We start from the raw sequence: 17109 nt of genomic DNA on the forward strand, positions 1-17109 counted from the left end.
GTGTCGTCACAGGTAGATAGGGTCGTAAAGAGAGCGTTTGGTACATTGGCCTTTATTAATCGAAGTATTGAGTATAAGAGCTGGAATGTTATGATGAGGTTGTATGAGGCATTGGTGAGGCCGAATCTGGAGTATTGTGTTCAGTTTTGGTCACCAAATTACAGGAAGAATATAAATAAGGTTGAAAGAGTGCAGAGAAGGTTTACAAGGATGTTGCCGGGTCTTGGGAAACTCAGTTACAGAGAAAGGTTGAATAGGTTAGGACTTTATTCCCTGGAGCATAGAAGAATGAGGGGAGATTTGATAGAGGTATATAAAATTGTGATGGGTATAGATAGAGTGAATGCAAGCAGGCTTTTTCCACTGAGGCAAGGGGAAAAAAAACCAGAGGACATGGGTTAAGGGTGAGGGGGGAAAAGTTTAAAGGGAACATTAGGGGGGGATTCTTCACACAGAGAGTGGTGGGAGTATGGAATGAGCTGCCAGACGAGGTGGTAAATGCGGGTTCTTTTTTAACATTTAAGAATAAATTGGACAGATACGTGGATGGGAGGTGTATGGAGGGATATGGTCCATGTGCAGGTCAGTGGGACTAGGCAGAAAATGGTTCGGCACAGACAAGAAGGGCCAAAAGGCCTGTTTCTGTGCTGTAGTTTCTATGGTTTGGAAGTTAATCCCAAGGAGAACAGTACCCTGGCGGGATGTTTGCAAAGGCTATTGGAGAGAGTTTAAACTAGAATCGTTGGTGGGTGGGAACCGAACTGAAGTGACGGAGGAAAGGGAAGTTGGCTCACAAATAGAGAAAGCTTGGAGACAGTGCTGAAGGGAGGATAGGCAGGTGATTGAGAAGTTACGCACTCAGACCTATGGCTTGAGATGTGTCTATTTTAATGCGAGTAGTGTTATGAACAAAGCGGATGAGCTTAGAGCGTGGTTCAGCACTTGGAGCTATGATGTTCTGGCCATTACAGAGACTTGGATGGTGCAGGGGCGGGATGGCTACTTCAAGTGCCAGGCTTTAGATGTTCCAGAAAGGACAGGGAGGGAGGCAAAAAGGGTGGGGGCATGGCACTGTTGATCAGAGAGAGTGTCACAGCTGCCGAAAAAGTGGACGTCATGGATTTTCATTTTACGGAGTCTTTGTGGGTGGAAGTTAGGGGCAATAACTCTACTGGGAGCACCCATTGGTAACAGGGACATCGAGCAGCAGATAGGGAGACAGATTCTGGAAAGGAGTAATAATAACATGGTTGCTGTGGTGGGAGATTTTAATTTCCCAAATATTAATTGGCATCCCCCTAGAGCAAGAGGTTTAGATAGGGTGGAGTTTGTTAGGTGTGTTCCGGAAGGTTTCTTGACACAATATGTAGATAAGCCTACAAAAGGAGAGGTTGTACTTGATCTGGTATTGGAAAATGAACCTGGTTAGGTCACACACATAAAAGTTGCTGGTGAACGCAGCATATATCGCTAACTGCCGACGGGACATCAACCGTCTCGACTTCACCGCACCTTGTCCCCATTCCAACCTCACCCCTTCGGAACGCTCTGCTCTCCACTCCCTCCGCACTAATCCTAAACTTATTATTAAACCCGCCGATAAGGGGGGTGCTGTTGTAGTCTGGCGTATGCTTGAATTTCCAGCATCTGCAGAATTCCTGTTGTCCTAGTTAGGTGTTAGGTCTCTCAGTGGGAGAGCATTTTGGAGATAGAGATCACAATTCTATCTTCTTTACCATAGCGTTGGAGAGAGATAGGAACAGAAAAGTTAGGAAAGCGTTTAATTGGAACAGGGGAATCATGAGGCTATCAGGCATGAAATTGGAAGAAATTGGGAACAGATGTTCTCAGGGACACGTACGGAAGAAAAGCGGCAAAAGTTCAGGGGACACACATCAAAGTTGCTGGTGAACGCAGCAGGCCAGGCAGCATCTGTAGGAAGAGGTGCAGTCGACGTTTCAGGCCGTTCAGGGGATATTTGTGTGAAGCTCTCCATAGGTATGTTCCAATGAGACAGGGAACTTATGCTGGGTACAGGAACCGTGCTGTACAAAAGCTGTAATAAATCTAGTCAAGAAGAAAAGAAAAGCTTACAAAAGGTTCAGAGAGCTAGGTAATGTTAGAGATCTAGAAGATTATAAGGCTAGCAGGAAGAAGCTTAAGAAGGAAATTAGGAGAGCCAGAAGGAGCCATGAGAAGGCCTTGGTGGGCAGGGTTAAGGAAAACCCCATGGCTCTCTACAAGTATGTGAAGAGCAAGAGGATAAGACGTGAAAGAATAGGACCTACAAATGTGACAGTGCGAAAGTGTGTATGGAACCGAAGGGAATAGCAGAGGTACTTAATGAATACTTTACTTCAGTATTCACTATGGAAAAGGCTTTTGGTGATTGTAGAGCATGCTTGCAGCAGACTGAAAAGCTTGAAGATGTAGATATTAACAAATAGGATGTGCTGCAGCTTTTGGAAAGCATCAAGTTGCATAAGTCCCCGGGACCGGATGAGATGTACCCCAGGCTAATGTGGGAGGCGAGGGAGGAGATTGCTGAGCCTCTAGCAAAGATCTTTGAGTCATCAATGAGGACGGGAGAGGTTCTGGAGGACTGGAGGATTGCAGATGTTGTTCCATTATTCACAAAGTGAGTAGAGATAGCCCGGGAAAATATAGACCAGTGAGTCTTACTTCAGTGGTTAGTAAGTTGATCGAGAAGATCCTGAGAGGCAGAATTTATGAACATTTGGAGAGATATAATATGATTAGGAATAGTCAGCATGGCTTTGTCAAGGGGTGGTCTTGCCTTACGAGCTTGATTGATTTTTTTGAGGATATGACAAAACACATTGATGAAGGAAGAGCAGTAGATGTAGTCAGCAAGACATTTGATAAGGTACCCCATGCGAGGCTTATTGAGAAAGTAAGGAGGCATGGGATCCAATGGGACATTGCTTTGTGGATCAAGAAATGGCTTGCCCACAGAAGGCAAAGTATGGTTGTAGACGGGTCATATTCTGCACGGAGTTCGATGACCAGTGCTGTGATTCAGGGATCTGTTCTGGGACCTTTACTCTTCGTGATTTTTATAAATGACCTGGATGAGGAAGTGGAGGGATGGGTTAGTAAGTTTGTTCATGACACAAAGGTTGGAGGTGTTGTGGATAGTGTGGATGGCTGTCATAGGTTACAGCGGGACATTGGTAGGTCATAGGTTACAGCTGGACATTGGTAGGACAAAACTAGGCTGAGAAGTGGCAGATGGACTTCAACCCAGATAAGTATGAAGTGGTTTATTTTGGTATGTTAGTAGAATATAGTATTAATGCTAATACTCTTGGCAGTGTGGAGGATCAGAGGGATCTTGGGGTCCGAGTCCATAGGACGCTCAAAGCAGCTGCCCAGGTTGACTCTGTGGTTAAGAAGGCATACAGTGCATTGGCCTTCATTAATCGTGGAATTGAATTTAGGAGCCGATAAGTAATGTTAGAGTACTGTGCTCAGTTCTGGTCGAGTCACTACAGGAAGGATGTGGAAGCCATAGAAAGGGTGCAGAGGAGATTTACAAGAATGTTGTCTGGATTGGGGAGCATGCCTTATGAAGACAGGTTGAGTGAACTCGGCCTTTTCTCCTTGGAGCGATGGAGGATGAGAGGTGACCTAATCGAGGTGTATAAGATGATGAGAGGCATTAATCGTGTCAGAGGCTTTTTCCCAGGGCTGAAATGATTGCCACAAGAGGACATGGGCTTAAGGTGCTGGGGAGTAGGTACAGAGGTGATGTCATGGGCAAGTTTTTTACTCAGAGAGTGGTGAGTGCGTGGAATGCCCTGCCGGCAATGGTGTTGGAAGAGGAACGTTAGGGTTTTTAAGAGACTTCTGGATAGGTACATGGAGCTCAGAAAAATAGAGGGCTATGGGGAAGTCTAGTAATTTCTAAGGTAGGGACATGTTCGGCACAACTTTGTGGGCCAAAGGGCCCGTATTATGCTGTAGGTTTTCTATGTTTCTAAATGAACCTGGTCAGGTGTCAGGTCTCTCAGTGGGAGAGCATTTTGGAGACAGTGATCACAATTCTATCTCCTTTACCATAGCATTGGAGAGGGATAGGTACAGAATGCGTTTAATTGGAGTAACGGAAAATATGAAGCTATCAGGCAGGAACTTGGAAGCGTAAATTGGAAACAAATTTTCTCAGAGAAACGTACAGAAGAAATGTAGAAAATTTTCAGGGTATATTTGCGTGGGTTTCTGCGTAGATATGTTTCTATGTAATCCTCCAGCACTTCTCCCGTCTCTATTGATGACGTAACGATCATCGACAGAGGCTCAGCAATCTCCTCCCTCGCTTCCCACAGTAGCCTGGGGTACATCCCGTCCAGTCCGGGTGACTTAACAAACTTAACACTTTTCAAAAGCTCCAGCATTTCCTCTTCCTTAATCTCAATATATTCAAGCGGTACAGTCCGCTGTAAGTCATCCACACAATTGCCAAAGTCTTTTTCCCAGGTCTGAAATGGCTATCACGAGAGGGCATAGTTTTAAGGTGCCTGGAAGTAGGTACAGAGGAGATGTCAGGGGTAAGTTTTTTTACGCAGAGAGTGGTGACTGCGTGGAATGGGCTGCCGGCGACTGTGGTGGTGGTGGATACGATGGGGTCTTTTAAGAGACTCCTGAGTAGGTACATGTAACTTAGAAAAATAGAGAGCTATGGGTAACCCTAGGTAATAGGCAAGGACATATTCGGCGCAGCTTTGTGGGCCGAAGGGCCTGTATTGTGCTGTAGGTTTTCTATGTTTCTAACGCCTGGTGACAACTGGCCTTCCCCTCCGGCAGAGTCTGATCCTGGAACATGGGGCGCTGCCGCCGCACCTCGCAGAGCTCAGGACCAGAGGCTCGCCGACGTTGACACAAAGCTTCATGATACTATCCTTACAACTGTTGGAACCTCCCGGGATGGGTCAATGTTATTGGGTGGTTGTTGAATGGGTCTGCATGTGTTTGTGTGAGTGGGTGGCTTCGCTGGACTGGTTATCGGATCGACGCTCCATCTTCATGGAAGTGCGGTAGTGTAAACATCACACACAGTCCAGGCCTGATTCTGGGATTTCTCTGTGTGTGCGGAAGTGATCCGGGACGCTCCGGGGGAATGAACCCAAATGAAATAGGTCGCACGGTGAGGGACACTGAGCACACAAAGGAAGAAGACGGGTTGTTTTACCACATTTCTGCGCGCCTGCGATCCAGCAAACAGCCAAAATAATCCACACCGCCGTCTTCATGACGACCAGCAGCAAATTGGTGGCCAGTCGAAGCTAAAGTCCGGTAGAAGCGGAAACCTGAAATCAAACGGGAAAACTGAAAATTTTCAGGATATCTGAACGAAGAATGCGTTAACGTTTCTGTCCGAGATTCTGTGACAGACCCGCAGTGTTGTGGGAACGTCATTCCGTATCTATCCCGTGTCCCGGCAGTCTGATGGAACAGCACTGAGGCGGCTTCTCCCTGCGCATAACTGGGAGTGTTTGACTGGGCTGTGCAGACGTAACCTCACTCTGTTTTTTAACTGTTGCACTGGGAACATGACGGGTCGGTGTAAAGGGAAGTTCAGTTCTACGTCTAACCCGAACTCTATATGCTGAAATCACAATTCCTCCGCTTGTTGCGGGTAGCCCAACCCATTCAGAATTGAACCGCCGCGCCCGCTGCTCATATATTCCTGTGTGGTCTCCCCGATCGCCCTGCTCCTTATTTAGTGCCACTATTTTCCAGCCACTCTCCTTCCATCCAAGCTCAATTGTGATTTTACGCCAATAATTTCAACCGTCCACAAAACCATTTATATTAACCGACGCTTTTCATTTTCTCCCACCCTTTCTGCCACAACCAGGCTTGGCCGTCCGCACCACGTGCAGCATGATTCTGTTTTGGGAATTGATTTAGTTTCAGGTAGATGTTTGCGAACCTCTGGCGAGAATGCACGGAACCTCGCAGGGCAGCAGGGGGAAAGATTCGGACCGACAGAACACAGGTGGTCACAAAGAGTCCGGCTGAATCGTAGAAATTTTCAACACGGCTGGAGTGTGTCGTTTGATAGGGTTTGAGGAAAGGGTATAGGAGGGAAGTGACTGGGTTGTGGAAAGGCCGTGACAGAGGTGGAGAGTTCTCATCCTACTATCTACACCGAATCGGCTAGCTACTGTTCAGCATTATCTTCACCCCACTCCCCATTTTCCCAGGCAGGGCATTGCAAACGCCTACCACTCTCTTCTTTAAAATAAAATTGCCTCCTATATCCCCTTTAGCTTTGACGCTTCGTACCTTAAAACGAAGTCGGCTGCTGCTTAACACTTGCACTTCGGGAAATGGTTCTGATTCTCGACCATATCTATACATTACCTAATTTTATATACCTGTCAGATCGTCCATTTACCCTCTGACACTCCAGAGATAACAATGAACATTTGTCCAACCTCTCCTTATGGCTAAAATCCGCCAATCCAGGCAAACCCCAGGTGAACTTCTACCGCACCCTGTCAACAACCTCCATTCCAGAAATGCGGCAAGCAGAATGCGGCAAACACAATACTCCAATTAACGCCTATCCAATGTTCTACACAACATGAATTACCGGCTATCATGTTCAAGGCACTTAACCGATAAAAGCCCGTGTGTGGGTGTGTCGTACACATTGTCGGCCACAGTATGTACAGCTGTTGCCAGTTTCTGACAGCTATGGACGTTCTCTGGGATCCTTCTATACTTCAATGATCCCTCCGATCCTGGTTAAACCTTAACCTGAAAGGAAATTGTGGAGAATGGCAAACGCTGCCCAGTTTATCATAAGGTGGCAAATTCCATTCACGTACAGTCATGACGATTTTGTCCTAGACGCCTCCAGTCCTATCTGGGTACAAATGCAGGAGATTGAAGGCCCAAATCTTCAGGTTTAGGACAGCTTTTTCAAATTGCTATCACACTTCTGAAGCAGTCACCCCCTTCACACCCCTTCCCAGCATTGCTGCCAGTTTCTAGTATCTCTCAACTCTGCTCACTCATTATTCCATTATTGTGACTTTAGCATTCATTCAAATTTGCACCACAATCTTAACACCATTCTGCTATCCTGCGCACGCTGTTGTTTGGATTGTCGTAGCTACTGTTGCCATTTACACTTCATACCCTGTGAGCTTCGTGGAAGAAAGAAGTTACATTCCAGTCCGGAATATATGAAAATGCTGTAATGCAATTGAACCTAATTTAACCTGGCCATTGATTTTCCAGCTAGAAACTCCTCACAGTTGACCGGATTAACCTCAATCTGCCAATTCTCTGCCCAAATGTCCACCTTTTTTTTAATAATCTGCCAATTGACTTCACAATCGTCTTCACGATCCAGAATGTCAGCAATATCTTTATCTTCTGCCAAGTTACTAATCATCCCGCGTACTGTACGTTTCAATATTTGTCATAAAAACGGAGGTCGCAGCATTGGTCCTGACGGAAGGCAACTGGTCACAGACTTCCAGTCAGAATAAATCGTCCTTGTCTTCTGCGAACAAGCCGATTTGGAACCCAATATCCCGCATCTCTAAGGATCCCAGCATCTTAATCTTGTGAATTCCTTCGGATACATGGAAGGTGTGAAAATTTCCTTTAGGCCGTGTATACAGTACCCACCGACCTACCGTCTACAGCTACGTTCCTCCCCTGCGAGGCAGAAACAACATCTCTTGCTGCATATCCTTGACTGGTGCGCACTCACATCCAGCTCCATTTGAACATCAAGACAGATTAATCGTAACCGTTTCACTAAGATAGTCTGCGTTTCTTTCAGGAGTACCAAGGTTGATAGTCTCAGATTTAACTCTGTGTTATTGAATCTACACACTCACTATTTATCTACATTACCCCCAAGGTTTTTAACTTCTTCCTCTGTTTCCCAATCCCGATAAGTTTGTGTGACTCGTTGTTCTCTCAGCCAAATTACTAATGCAAAATGTGAAATTGGGTCATGCACCGATTCCGGCGTTAACCCACTGGACATAGCCGGACAATCAGAAAATCAATGTGTTCTCACTGTATGCTGACTGTTCCCAGTTCTTGCTCGTTTCTCAATGACCATTCCAATTACCAGTGTTCGATTTCCGCCACTCTCCTGTGCAAGACACCATTGAAATTACTGTGTGGTGACACCGCCTCTCTCTCTCTCTCTCTCACACACACACACACACGCACAAACACACCTACTTTTTATCCATTTCAGGGGTCACACCCCAACACATTAGCCAGACACCTAGGTTCCCGGAGCAGGCAGCCTACGAAGACAGAGAATGTTCCTCACCTCCGACCGGATCTTTGAAGGAGTGCGGAATACTGGCGTGTCGCTTCTTTTATACAGAAGTTCAGACACTCGTCAGAACACGGGGGACCACTGCCAGCAGTTTCAGCTCTTGGCTAGTCCGACGTCAGCCGAGCCGTGGGAGGAGCCATCACTTTTGGTCATAGAAGTAGTGGAATCTCGGGAACCGTCGAGACACACAGGCCAAGGGAATTGTCAAACTTAGTTACTGAGGAGGATGGAGAGGGGAGAAGGAGAGACAGGGAACGGCTGCTGCATGAGAACAGGGAGGCATAGGTGTCTGAGAGGAGGGCGGATAAGGGAGAGCGAGTGAGTGGGCGACACAGCGAGCGAGCGGGAGGGAAGCAGAGCGGGCGGTGGGAGAGGGGAGACACGGAGGAAGAGAAAGAGTGGGGGATACTTGTAATGTGAAACAGACCGCAGCACATAGTGGTCGGAGTGAAACCATCCCTTTTCAGAATGAAGAAAAGAGAGAGAGAGGGCAGAGGGTGATAGAGAGAAAGAGAGAGAGGTGAGAAGAGAGGAGGGCGAGAGAGAGAGGTAGAGAGAGCGACAGAGAAAGAAAGAGGGGGGAGAGAGGGGGGGGAGTGTGTGAGAGAGAGGGAGTTTTGATCTGGCTGAAATCGTTCCTTTTCAGGTGACTTTTAAATCTTTCCTTTCTCCATTTGAACCTATACCTACTTCAAGAATTCAATTTCCCGGGAAAATAACGGCGGCAATCTATGCACTTCATGATTTTATAAATGTACTCATAACATGTTTCACTCTCTTTATAACTTATTTACTCCAATAAGGAACGTCCTTTTGAGGGTTTTTTTTCCTGCATTCTGTGTAGCCTTACCACATTATTTCTGCAGCATTGCTACGATACTGTACAACGTTAGTCGGAGATTGAGTCTTTTTTGCATCTCTATAAAACAGTTGTTAGATCACCTAGGAATGTAGTTTTCAGTTCTGGTCGCCTCATTATTGGAAGAATGAGGAAATTTGGACACGATGCAGAGGAAATTTTCCAGGATACCTCCTGGATTAACAAGCATGTTGTCATAAAGGGGTGCTAGGGGGCGGACCCATATGCAAGACACATGACTAGAGAGCTGGGACAAGAACGCAGACTTGGGCTAGGACATTGGCTAGGCAAGCGGGACCAGGACAAGGAACTGGGAACCAGGAGTCTGGGCTTCGTCTCCGAGCCAGAGACTGGACAGGAACCCGGACCCTGGTTCTTGACTCTGGCTCGGACCCCGGCGAGGCGAGGACATGTCGTGACTTCAGGACTGGACATGACTTGGGTTGTTCATGGTTTGGGTTCTTCGAGGCGAGGACGTGACGAGGCTTGGGTTCCTCGAGGCGAGGACATGACTAGGCTTGGGTTCGGACTCTGAGTCAGACACTGGACAAGGACCCAGAACCTGGGTCTTGACTCGGACTTGGACTTCGGAACTAGGCGAAGACATGAGGTGGTCTTGAGAGACAGGACTAGGCAAGGCTGCAGGACAGAACGCAAGACTCCTGAGTAAGACGGGGGAATTCCAGCACAGGACGAAGCACATGGACAGGATGAGAACACAAAACCTTGACTTGGACAGGACGAGGTTCTTGGACGTAGCTTGGTCAGGCCGAGTTTCTCCTGGGCTGTGCGAGGCACAAGGACAGGACGAAACCCCGAAGCCTTGACTTGGTCTTGGGAACAGCCGAGCCTTGGACTTGGGACGACAGGAACACAGAAATCAGAGGCTTAGTCTTGGGGAGGACAGGAACACAGCGCCTTGGTCTAGAGCACAGGAACACGGAGGCTTGGACTTGAGAGGCAGGAACACAGGGACATGGAACACAGAGCCGGGACCCCTCCTTGGGAACAGGACGTAGGGCCGGGACTCATAAACAGAATGCTGGACACGACGAGCCAGTTTCCTACAGTAGATAGCGGCAAACAGATGGTCCTACCCAGTGAAGGCGTGGACACAGAGACTGATCCCAACACTAGGTAGCGGTAAACGGCCTGACCGACCGAGTGAACGCGTGGACACAGAGACAGTTCAAAACAACAATAGACAGCTCCTTATCTTGCTCTGGTAGTTGAACTTGACCCCGGTGCAGGCGAAGGTTAACCATATAACCTTCAAGATTTGAATAGATCAGCAGAAAGCCGTTGATTAGACAATCAAGATTTGAATAGCTCAGACTCAGCAGAAAGCGGCTGATTGGGCAATCGAGGTCAGGTGACCAAGCATTTTGAAAAGCTCAAACAGATAAATAGTGGGATAGCTCAAGCGATGCGGCCTGTGGAAACTGGCCAGTGAGTGAGTGGGCCAGTGAAGGAGTGGAGCTTTGAGGCTTTGACTCGAGAGGCTTCGACGAGAAGAGGCGGAGGACAAGCTAGCTAGCAGTTAGTTTTTACAATGTCTCTTGAGACGGTGATGTGCCTCTCATGTGAGATGTGGCAGTCTTGGGGGAACTCCCCTCTCCCGCAGAGTCACACCTGCCAGAAGTGCATACGGCTGGGTGATCTGGAAGACGGTGTAAGGAATCTGGAGCAGCAGCTGGATGACCTTCGACTCATAAGGGAGAATGAGGCAGTCATAGATAGGAGCTACAGGGAGGTAGTCACACCTAGGCTGTCGGAAGCAGGTCGTTTGGTGACAGTCAGAGTGGGGAAAGCGAAGGTGAGCAGACAGGTAGTGCAGAGCACCCCTGTAGCTATTCCCCTGAATAATAAGTTTACCGTCCTGGATACTACTGGCGGGGACCACCGACCAGGTGTGAGCCACAGTGGCAGGGCCTCCGGCACTGAGTCTGACCGGGTGATGCAGAGGGTAGGACGGAGAAGAGGAGAGCTGTTGTCATTGGAGACTCTATAGTCAGGGGAGCAGACAGGATATTTTGTGGACGTGAAAAGGACACCCGAATGGTTTGTTGCCTCCCGGGTGCCAGGGTCCGGGATGTCTCTGACCGGGTGCACGACATCCTGGTACGAGAGGGAAAGCAACCAGAAGTCGTGATACATGTTGGGACCAACGACATAGGCAGGAAGAGGGATGAGGTCCTGAAGTGTGAGTTTCGGGAACTAGGCAGAAGGCTGAAGAACAGGACCTCAAGGGTGGCGTTCTCAGGATTGCTGACAGTGCTACGTGACAGTGATGGTAAGAACTGGAGGAGATGGCAGTTGAATGCGTGGCTGAGGAGTTGGTACAGGGAGCAGGGTTTTAAATTTTTAGATCATTGGGATCTCTTCTGGGGAAGGTGGGACCAGTACAGATTGGATGGGTTGCACCTGAACTCGAAGGGGAGAAATATCCTTGCAGGTAGGTTCGCTGGCATGGTTCGGGAGGGTTTAAACTAATTTGCAAGGGGGATGGGACCCAGATAGACCATTGAAAGAAGTGCATGGAGTAAAGCCATATCTAACATATAGAAAGGCTTTGAGGAAAGAGAAGCAGAATAAACGGTGTAAAGACAGTAAGGTAGAAGGGCTGAAATGTGTGTACCTCAATGCAAGAAGTATCAGGAACAAAGGTGATGAACTGAGAGCTTGGATACATACATGGAATTATGATGTCGTGGCCATTACAGAGACTTGGCTGGCACCAGGGCAGGAATGGATTCTCAATATTCCTGGATTTTGGTGCTTTAAAAGGGATAGAGAGAGCGGAAAAGGGGGAGGAAGGGTGGCATTACCGGTCAGAGATACTATTACAGCTACAGAAAGGGTGGGTAATGTAGCAGGATCCTCTTTTGAGTCAATATGGGTGGAAGTCAGGAACTGGAAGGGAGCAGTTACTCTACTGGGGGTATTCTATAGGCCCCCGGTAGCAGCAGAGATACGGAGGAGCAGATTGGGAGGCAGATTTTGGAAAGGTGCAAAAATAACAGGGTTGTTATCATGGGTGACTTTAACTTCCCTAATATTGATTGGCAACTGATTAGTTCCAAGGGTTTAGATGGGGCAGAGTTTGTTAAGTGTGTCCAGGACGGATTCCTGTCACAGTATGTGGACAGGCTGACCAGGGGGAATGCCATACTAGATCTAGTACTAGGTAATGAACCGGGTCAGGTCACAGATCTCTCAGTGGGTGAGCATCTGTGGGACAGTGACCATCGCTCCCTGGCCTTTCTAGTCATGTGGAAGAAGGCAGCATATATGAGATTTAGGAAGCAAGGATCAGATGGGTCTATTGAGGAATATAGGGAATCAAGAAATGTGCTTAAGAAGGGGCTGAGACGAGCAAGAAGGGGGCATGAGAAAGCCTTGGCGAGTAGGGTAAAGGAAAACCCCAAGGCACTCTTCAATTATGTGAAGAAAAAAAGGATGACAGGAGTGAAGGTAGGGCTGATTAGAGATAAAGGTGGGAAGATGTGCCTGGAGGCTGTGGAAGTGAGCGAGGTCCGCAATGAATACTTCTCTTCGGTATTCACCAATAAGAGGGAACTTGATGATGGTGAGGACAATATGAGTGAGGTTGATGTTCTGGAGCATGTTGATATTAAGGGAGAGGAGGTGTTGGAGTTGTTAAAATACATTAGGACGGATAAGTCCCCGGGGCCTTACGGAATATTCCCCAGGCCGCTTCACGAGGCGAGGGAAGAGATTGCTGAGCCTCTGGCTACGATCTTTATGTTCTCCTTGTCTACGGGAAAGGTACCGGAGGATTGGAGGGAGGCAAATGTTGTCCCCTTGTTCAAAAAAGTTAGTAGGGATAGTCCGGGTAATTTTAGATCAGTGAACCTCACGTCTGTGATGGGAAAGCTGTTGGAAAAGATTCTTAGAGATAGGATCTCTGGACAGTTAGAGAATCATGGTCTGATCAGGGACAGTCAGCATGGCTTTGTGAAGGGCAGATCGTGTCTAACAATCCAGGTAGAATTCATTGAGGAGGGGACCAGGCATATAGATGAGGGTAGTGCAGTGGATGTGATCTATATGGATTTTAGTAAGGCATTCGACAGCGTTCAACATTGTAGGCTTATTCAGAAAGTCAGAAGGCATGGGATCCATGGAAGTTTGGCCAGGTGGATTCAGAATTGGCTTGCCTGCAGAAGGCAGAAGGCGGTGGTGGAGGGAGTACATTCAGATTGGAGGACTGTGACTAGTGGTGTCCCACAAGGATCTGTTCTGAGACCTCTACTTTTCGTGATTTTTATTAACGACCTGGATATGGGGTTAGAAGGCTGGGTTGGCGAGTTTGCAGATGACACAAAGGTTGGTGGTGTTGTAGGTAGTGTAGAGGATTGTCAAACATTGCAGAGAGACATTGATGCAGAAGTGGGCTGAGAAGTGGCAGATAGAGTTCAACCCGGAGAAATGTGAGGTGGTACACTTTGGAAGGACAAACTCCAAGGCAGAGTACGAAGTAAATGGCAGGATACTTGGTAGTGTGGAGGAGCAGAGGGATCAGGGGGTACATGTCCACAGATCCCCGAAAGTTGTCTCACAGGTGGACAAGAAAGGATAGTTAAGAAAGCTTATGGTGTGTTAGCGTTCATAAGTCGAGGGATAGAGTTTAAGAGTCGCGATGTAATGATGCAGCTCTATAAAACTCTGGTTAGGCCACACTTGGAGTATTGTGTCCAGTTCTGGTCGCCTCATTATAGGAAGGATGTGGAAGCATTGGAAAGCGTCCAGAGGAGATTTACCAGGATGCTGCCTGGTTTAGAGAGTATGCATTATGATCAGAGATTAAGGGAGCTAGGGGCTTTACTCTTTGGAGAGAAGGAGGATGAGAGGAGACATGATGGAGGTGTACATGATAATAAGGGGAATAGATAGAGTGGATAGCCAGCTCCTCTTCCCCAGGGCACCACTGCTCAATACAAGAGGACATGGCTTTAAGGTAAGGGGTGGGAAGTTCAAGGGGGATATTAGAGGAAGGTTTTTTACTCAGAGAGTGGTTGGTGCGTGGAATGCACTGCCTGAGTCAGTGGTGGAGGCGGATACACTAGTGAAGTTTAAAAGACTACTAGACAGGTATATGGAGGAATTTAAGATGGGGGCTTATATGGGAGGCGGGGTTTGAGGGTCGGCACAACATGTTGGGCCGAAGGGCATGTACTGTGCTGTATTATTCTATGTTCTATGTTCTATATAACCATATAACAATTACAGCACGGAAACAGGCCATCTCGACCCTTCTCGTCCGTGCCTAACTCACTCTCACCTATTCCCACCGATCTGCACTCGGGCCCTAACCATCCATTCCTTTCCTGTAAAGGTTTCAGGAAAAGGTTACAGGTGAGGAAAGGCTCCATGCGAGGCAAGACGAGGCAAGGCGAGGCAAGGCGAGGCAAGGCGAGGCAAGGCTTCAGACACCGGTTGCAGGGCAAGGCTTCAGGAGGAAGGGGCAGAGAATGGATTCAGACAGGGGGTTTGGACAGGAACAATCCAGCAACTGAAGCTGAGCCAAGGAGCTATTTATGTAGCCACCCCAAAATGTGAATCAGCTGCCTCAATTAGAGCACCCAACAGAAAAATGGAAAACCAGAAAACCTGGAATAACGAACGATGGACTGGACCGTGAACCGGAATCCGGACTTCACGGACCGGACAATGACACCTGTCTTGTCAGAGGAATTAAGCGAATTATGGGCTTTCTTTTTGAAGCGCAGAACGATGAGAGACGTCTTCAGAGAGGTGTACAAGAAGATAAGAAACATGGATCGAGTAGCTAGCCAAACACTTTTTTCTGAAGGAGGAAAACAATCTAAAGTGCCGGGCAGTTTTCAATCCCTGTAAACGTTTCCTGCTTGGAGCAAAGGTTGGCCCGCGCGGCTGAAAAATAATAAGGCATGTTGTCATAATGGTCTGTTAGATAGGCTCGAGGATGACAGAAATACGGAAAGCTGCATAGAAGGAAAAGATTAGATTGATCATAAGTTTATTAAATCTCTCAGCATCGTGGGCCGACATTCAAAACTTGAGTTGTACTTGTACTATGCTGTATATTCTCTGTTTTATCTAGCTCTGTCATACTCAGTACCTCTATCAATGAAGGCATAGGTCTTTTTCACAGCTTTCTCTACCTTTGTCGCTTCTTTCTGGATGGTATGTACTTGTACTCCTAGGTTTCTCTGTTCTGAAAAACGCCCCCTTATTCAGGTATTTACTGTGAATGTTCTTCACAGTTTAACTTCCCAAAGTACATCACTTCACACTTTTGGGAATTAAATCTACAAAAAACCTTTGTTGCAGAAAGACACCATCCATCATCAAAGATCCCCACCATCCAGGCCATACTCTCTTCCCGCTGCTGCCATCAGCAGGAGTGTAGAGAATCCTCAGGAATCACGCCACCGAGTTCACGAACAGCTTTTACCTGCACAACAATCAGGCTCTTGAAGCAGAGAGGATAAATTCACTTAACTTCACTTGCCTCCTGGCCGAACTGTTCAAACAACCTATTCAGACCGTCAACTCATGTTCTCGCAGTTCATTGCTTATTCATGCGTTATTATTTCTTTTGGTGTCTTTTGCACATTGGTTGCTTCTCAGTCGTGTTGGGTGCGGTTTCTCAATGTAGATTTACTGAGTATTCGTCCAAGAAAATGAATCCTGGGATTGTACATGGTGACACATATGTCCTAAGGTAATAAATTTACTTTGAACTTTGAACTTTGAAATTCCAGCTGGTTTTCATTGTTCCACATTCTCGTTCGATCGAGTTCCCATAGGAACATGACAAAAACATACCCCAATGTCCGTTATACCACAAATTCCGGTGTCAGCGACACACCCGCTCTCCATACCAAATGCAGGAGCGACTCAACAAGCCAGGCAGCAGTTATGGAAAGGAATAAACAGTCGTTGTTTGGGGCCACGACCTTTCATGTATATTTCCTGGAGCTGCGGGACCTCTTAAGTGTATATTGCCTACTGACCATGCCAACTTCCGTCCAAATCATCAAACCAGGGATGATCCAGTACCGATCCACTAGGCAGAAAAATAGCAGTCTGAAAAACTTGAAATATGTACACTTCACTGCTCTCTGATTTCTAATTCAAAGCCGGTTTTGATTTCTCTCCTTCAAATTTAAGAAGAAGGAGGCAAACTGTGAGTGGAGATGGGGAAGGGCAGTGAGAAGACGAAAACCAAGAGAGAGAGGATGGAGTAGAGATGTAAGAAAGCTTATCAAAATTGAATCGGTTCATTCCCAGTTAGCTAGGATCAATCTTCGCCCAGTATCCGTCTAGCTACACTTCAATTACCTGCTCTGTCACTGGCTGGGATATGTATACAAGCGTGACGCTATACAAACCCTACCCTGGTGGATTCCCTTGTCAGCAACGGCCACTGGAAAGATGAGGTTCAGCAAATTCCCACCAGGCGGCGCTGTTCTCTGCTGGAGTACTAATCTCGAAGACTGCCGAGATTGAGACACTCCTACTTCAGAACGGAGGATCGTATTGGCACATCTCGGGCAGAAGTGTGTGTGATGAGGGTAAGAGCATATTGAACAGTGACAGCATTGTAGCGACACGAAAGACAGAGACTCATCAATTGTGTCTGTACACAGGAGCAGACATGGCAGGCACAGTTGTTGGTCTGGCAGAGCTCTGGTGATGTGAAAAGGTACGGATGGATATCGATTTGTACAGTCAGAAAACAACGGTCGTGCAAATTGGATACCATGTGGGAAAACGAAATTGTACACTTTGCAAGGAGACAAACAATTTAATCAAAACAGTGGTGGAGACATACAGATCAAACAGGCCTTCAGCCCAACATACTCATACCAGCCATCAAATACTCACCGGCAATTAA

The 17109-nt window shown here is 47.2% G+C and overlaps 1 protein-coding gene across 3 annotated transcripts in view; it reads right to left on the bottom strand.

The window, feature by feature from the left end:
• LOC134344609 (fucolectin-4-like) overlaps positions 1 to 17109 on the bottom strand; it is a 123931-nt gene that overhangs the window by 11432 nt on the left and 95390 nt on the right. The window contains exons 1-2 of one of the 3 annotated variants that reach the window (XM_063044722.1): positions 8336 to 8368; positions 5213 to 5330 (exon numbers count right to left, since the gene is read on the bottom strand). In XM_063044722.1, coding sequence (XP_062900792.1) covers positions 5213 to 5273 — 61 coding nt within the window. In that variant the 5' untranslated portion in view covers positions 5274 to 5330; positions 8336 to 8368. Of the gene's footprint in view, positions 1 to 5212; positions 5331 to 8241; positions 8280 to 8335; positions 8369 to 17109 lie in introns of those variants that run through there. The other 2 variants (XM_063044720.1, XM_063044719.1) reach the window with 2 other exon arrangements.

Source organism: Mobula hypostoma, chromosome 3 (genome assembly GCF_963921235.1).
Source record: "Mobula hypostoma chromosome 3, sMobHyp1.1, whole genome shotgun sequence".
Classification (NCBI taxonomy): domain Eukaryota; kingdom Metazoa; phylum Chordata; class Chondrichthyes; order Myliobatiformes; family Myliobatidae; genus Mobula; species Mobula hypostoma.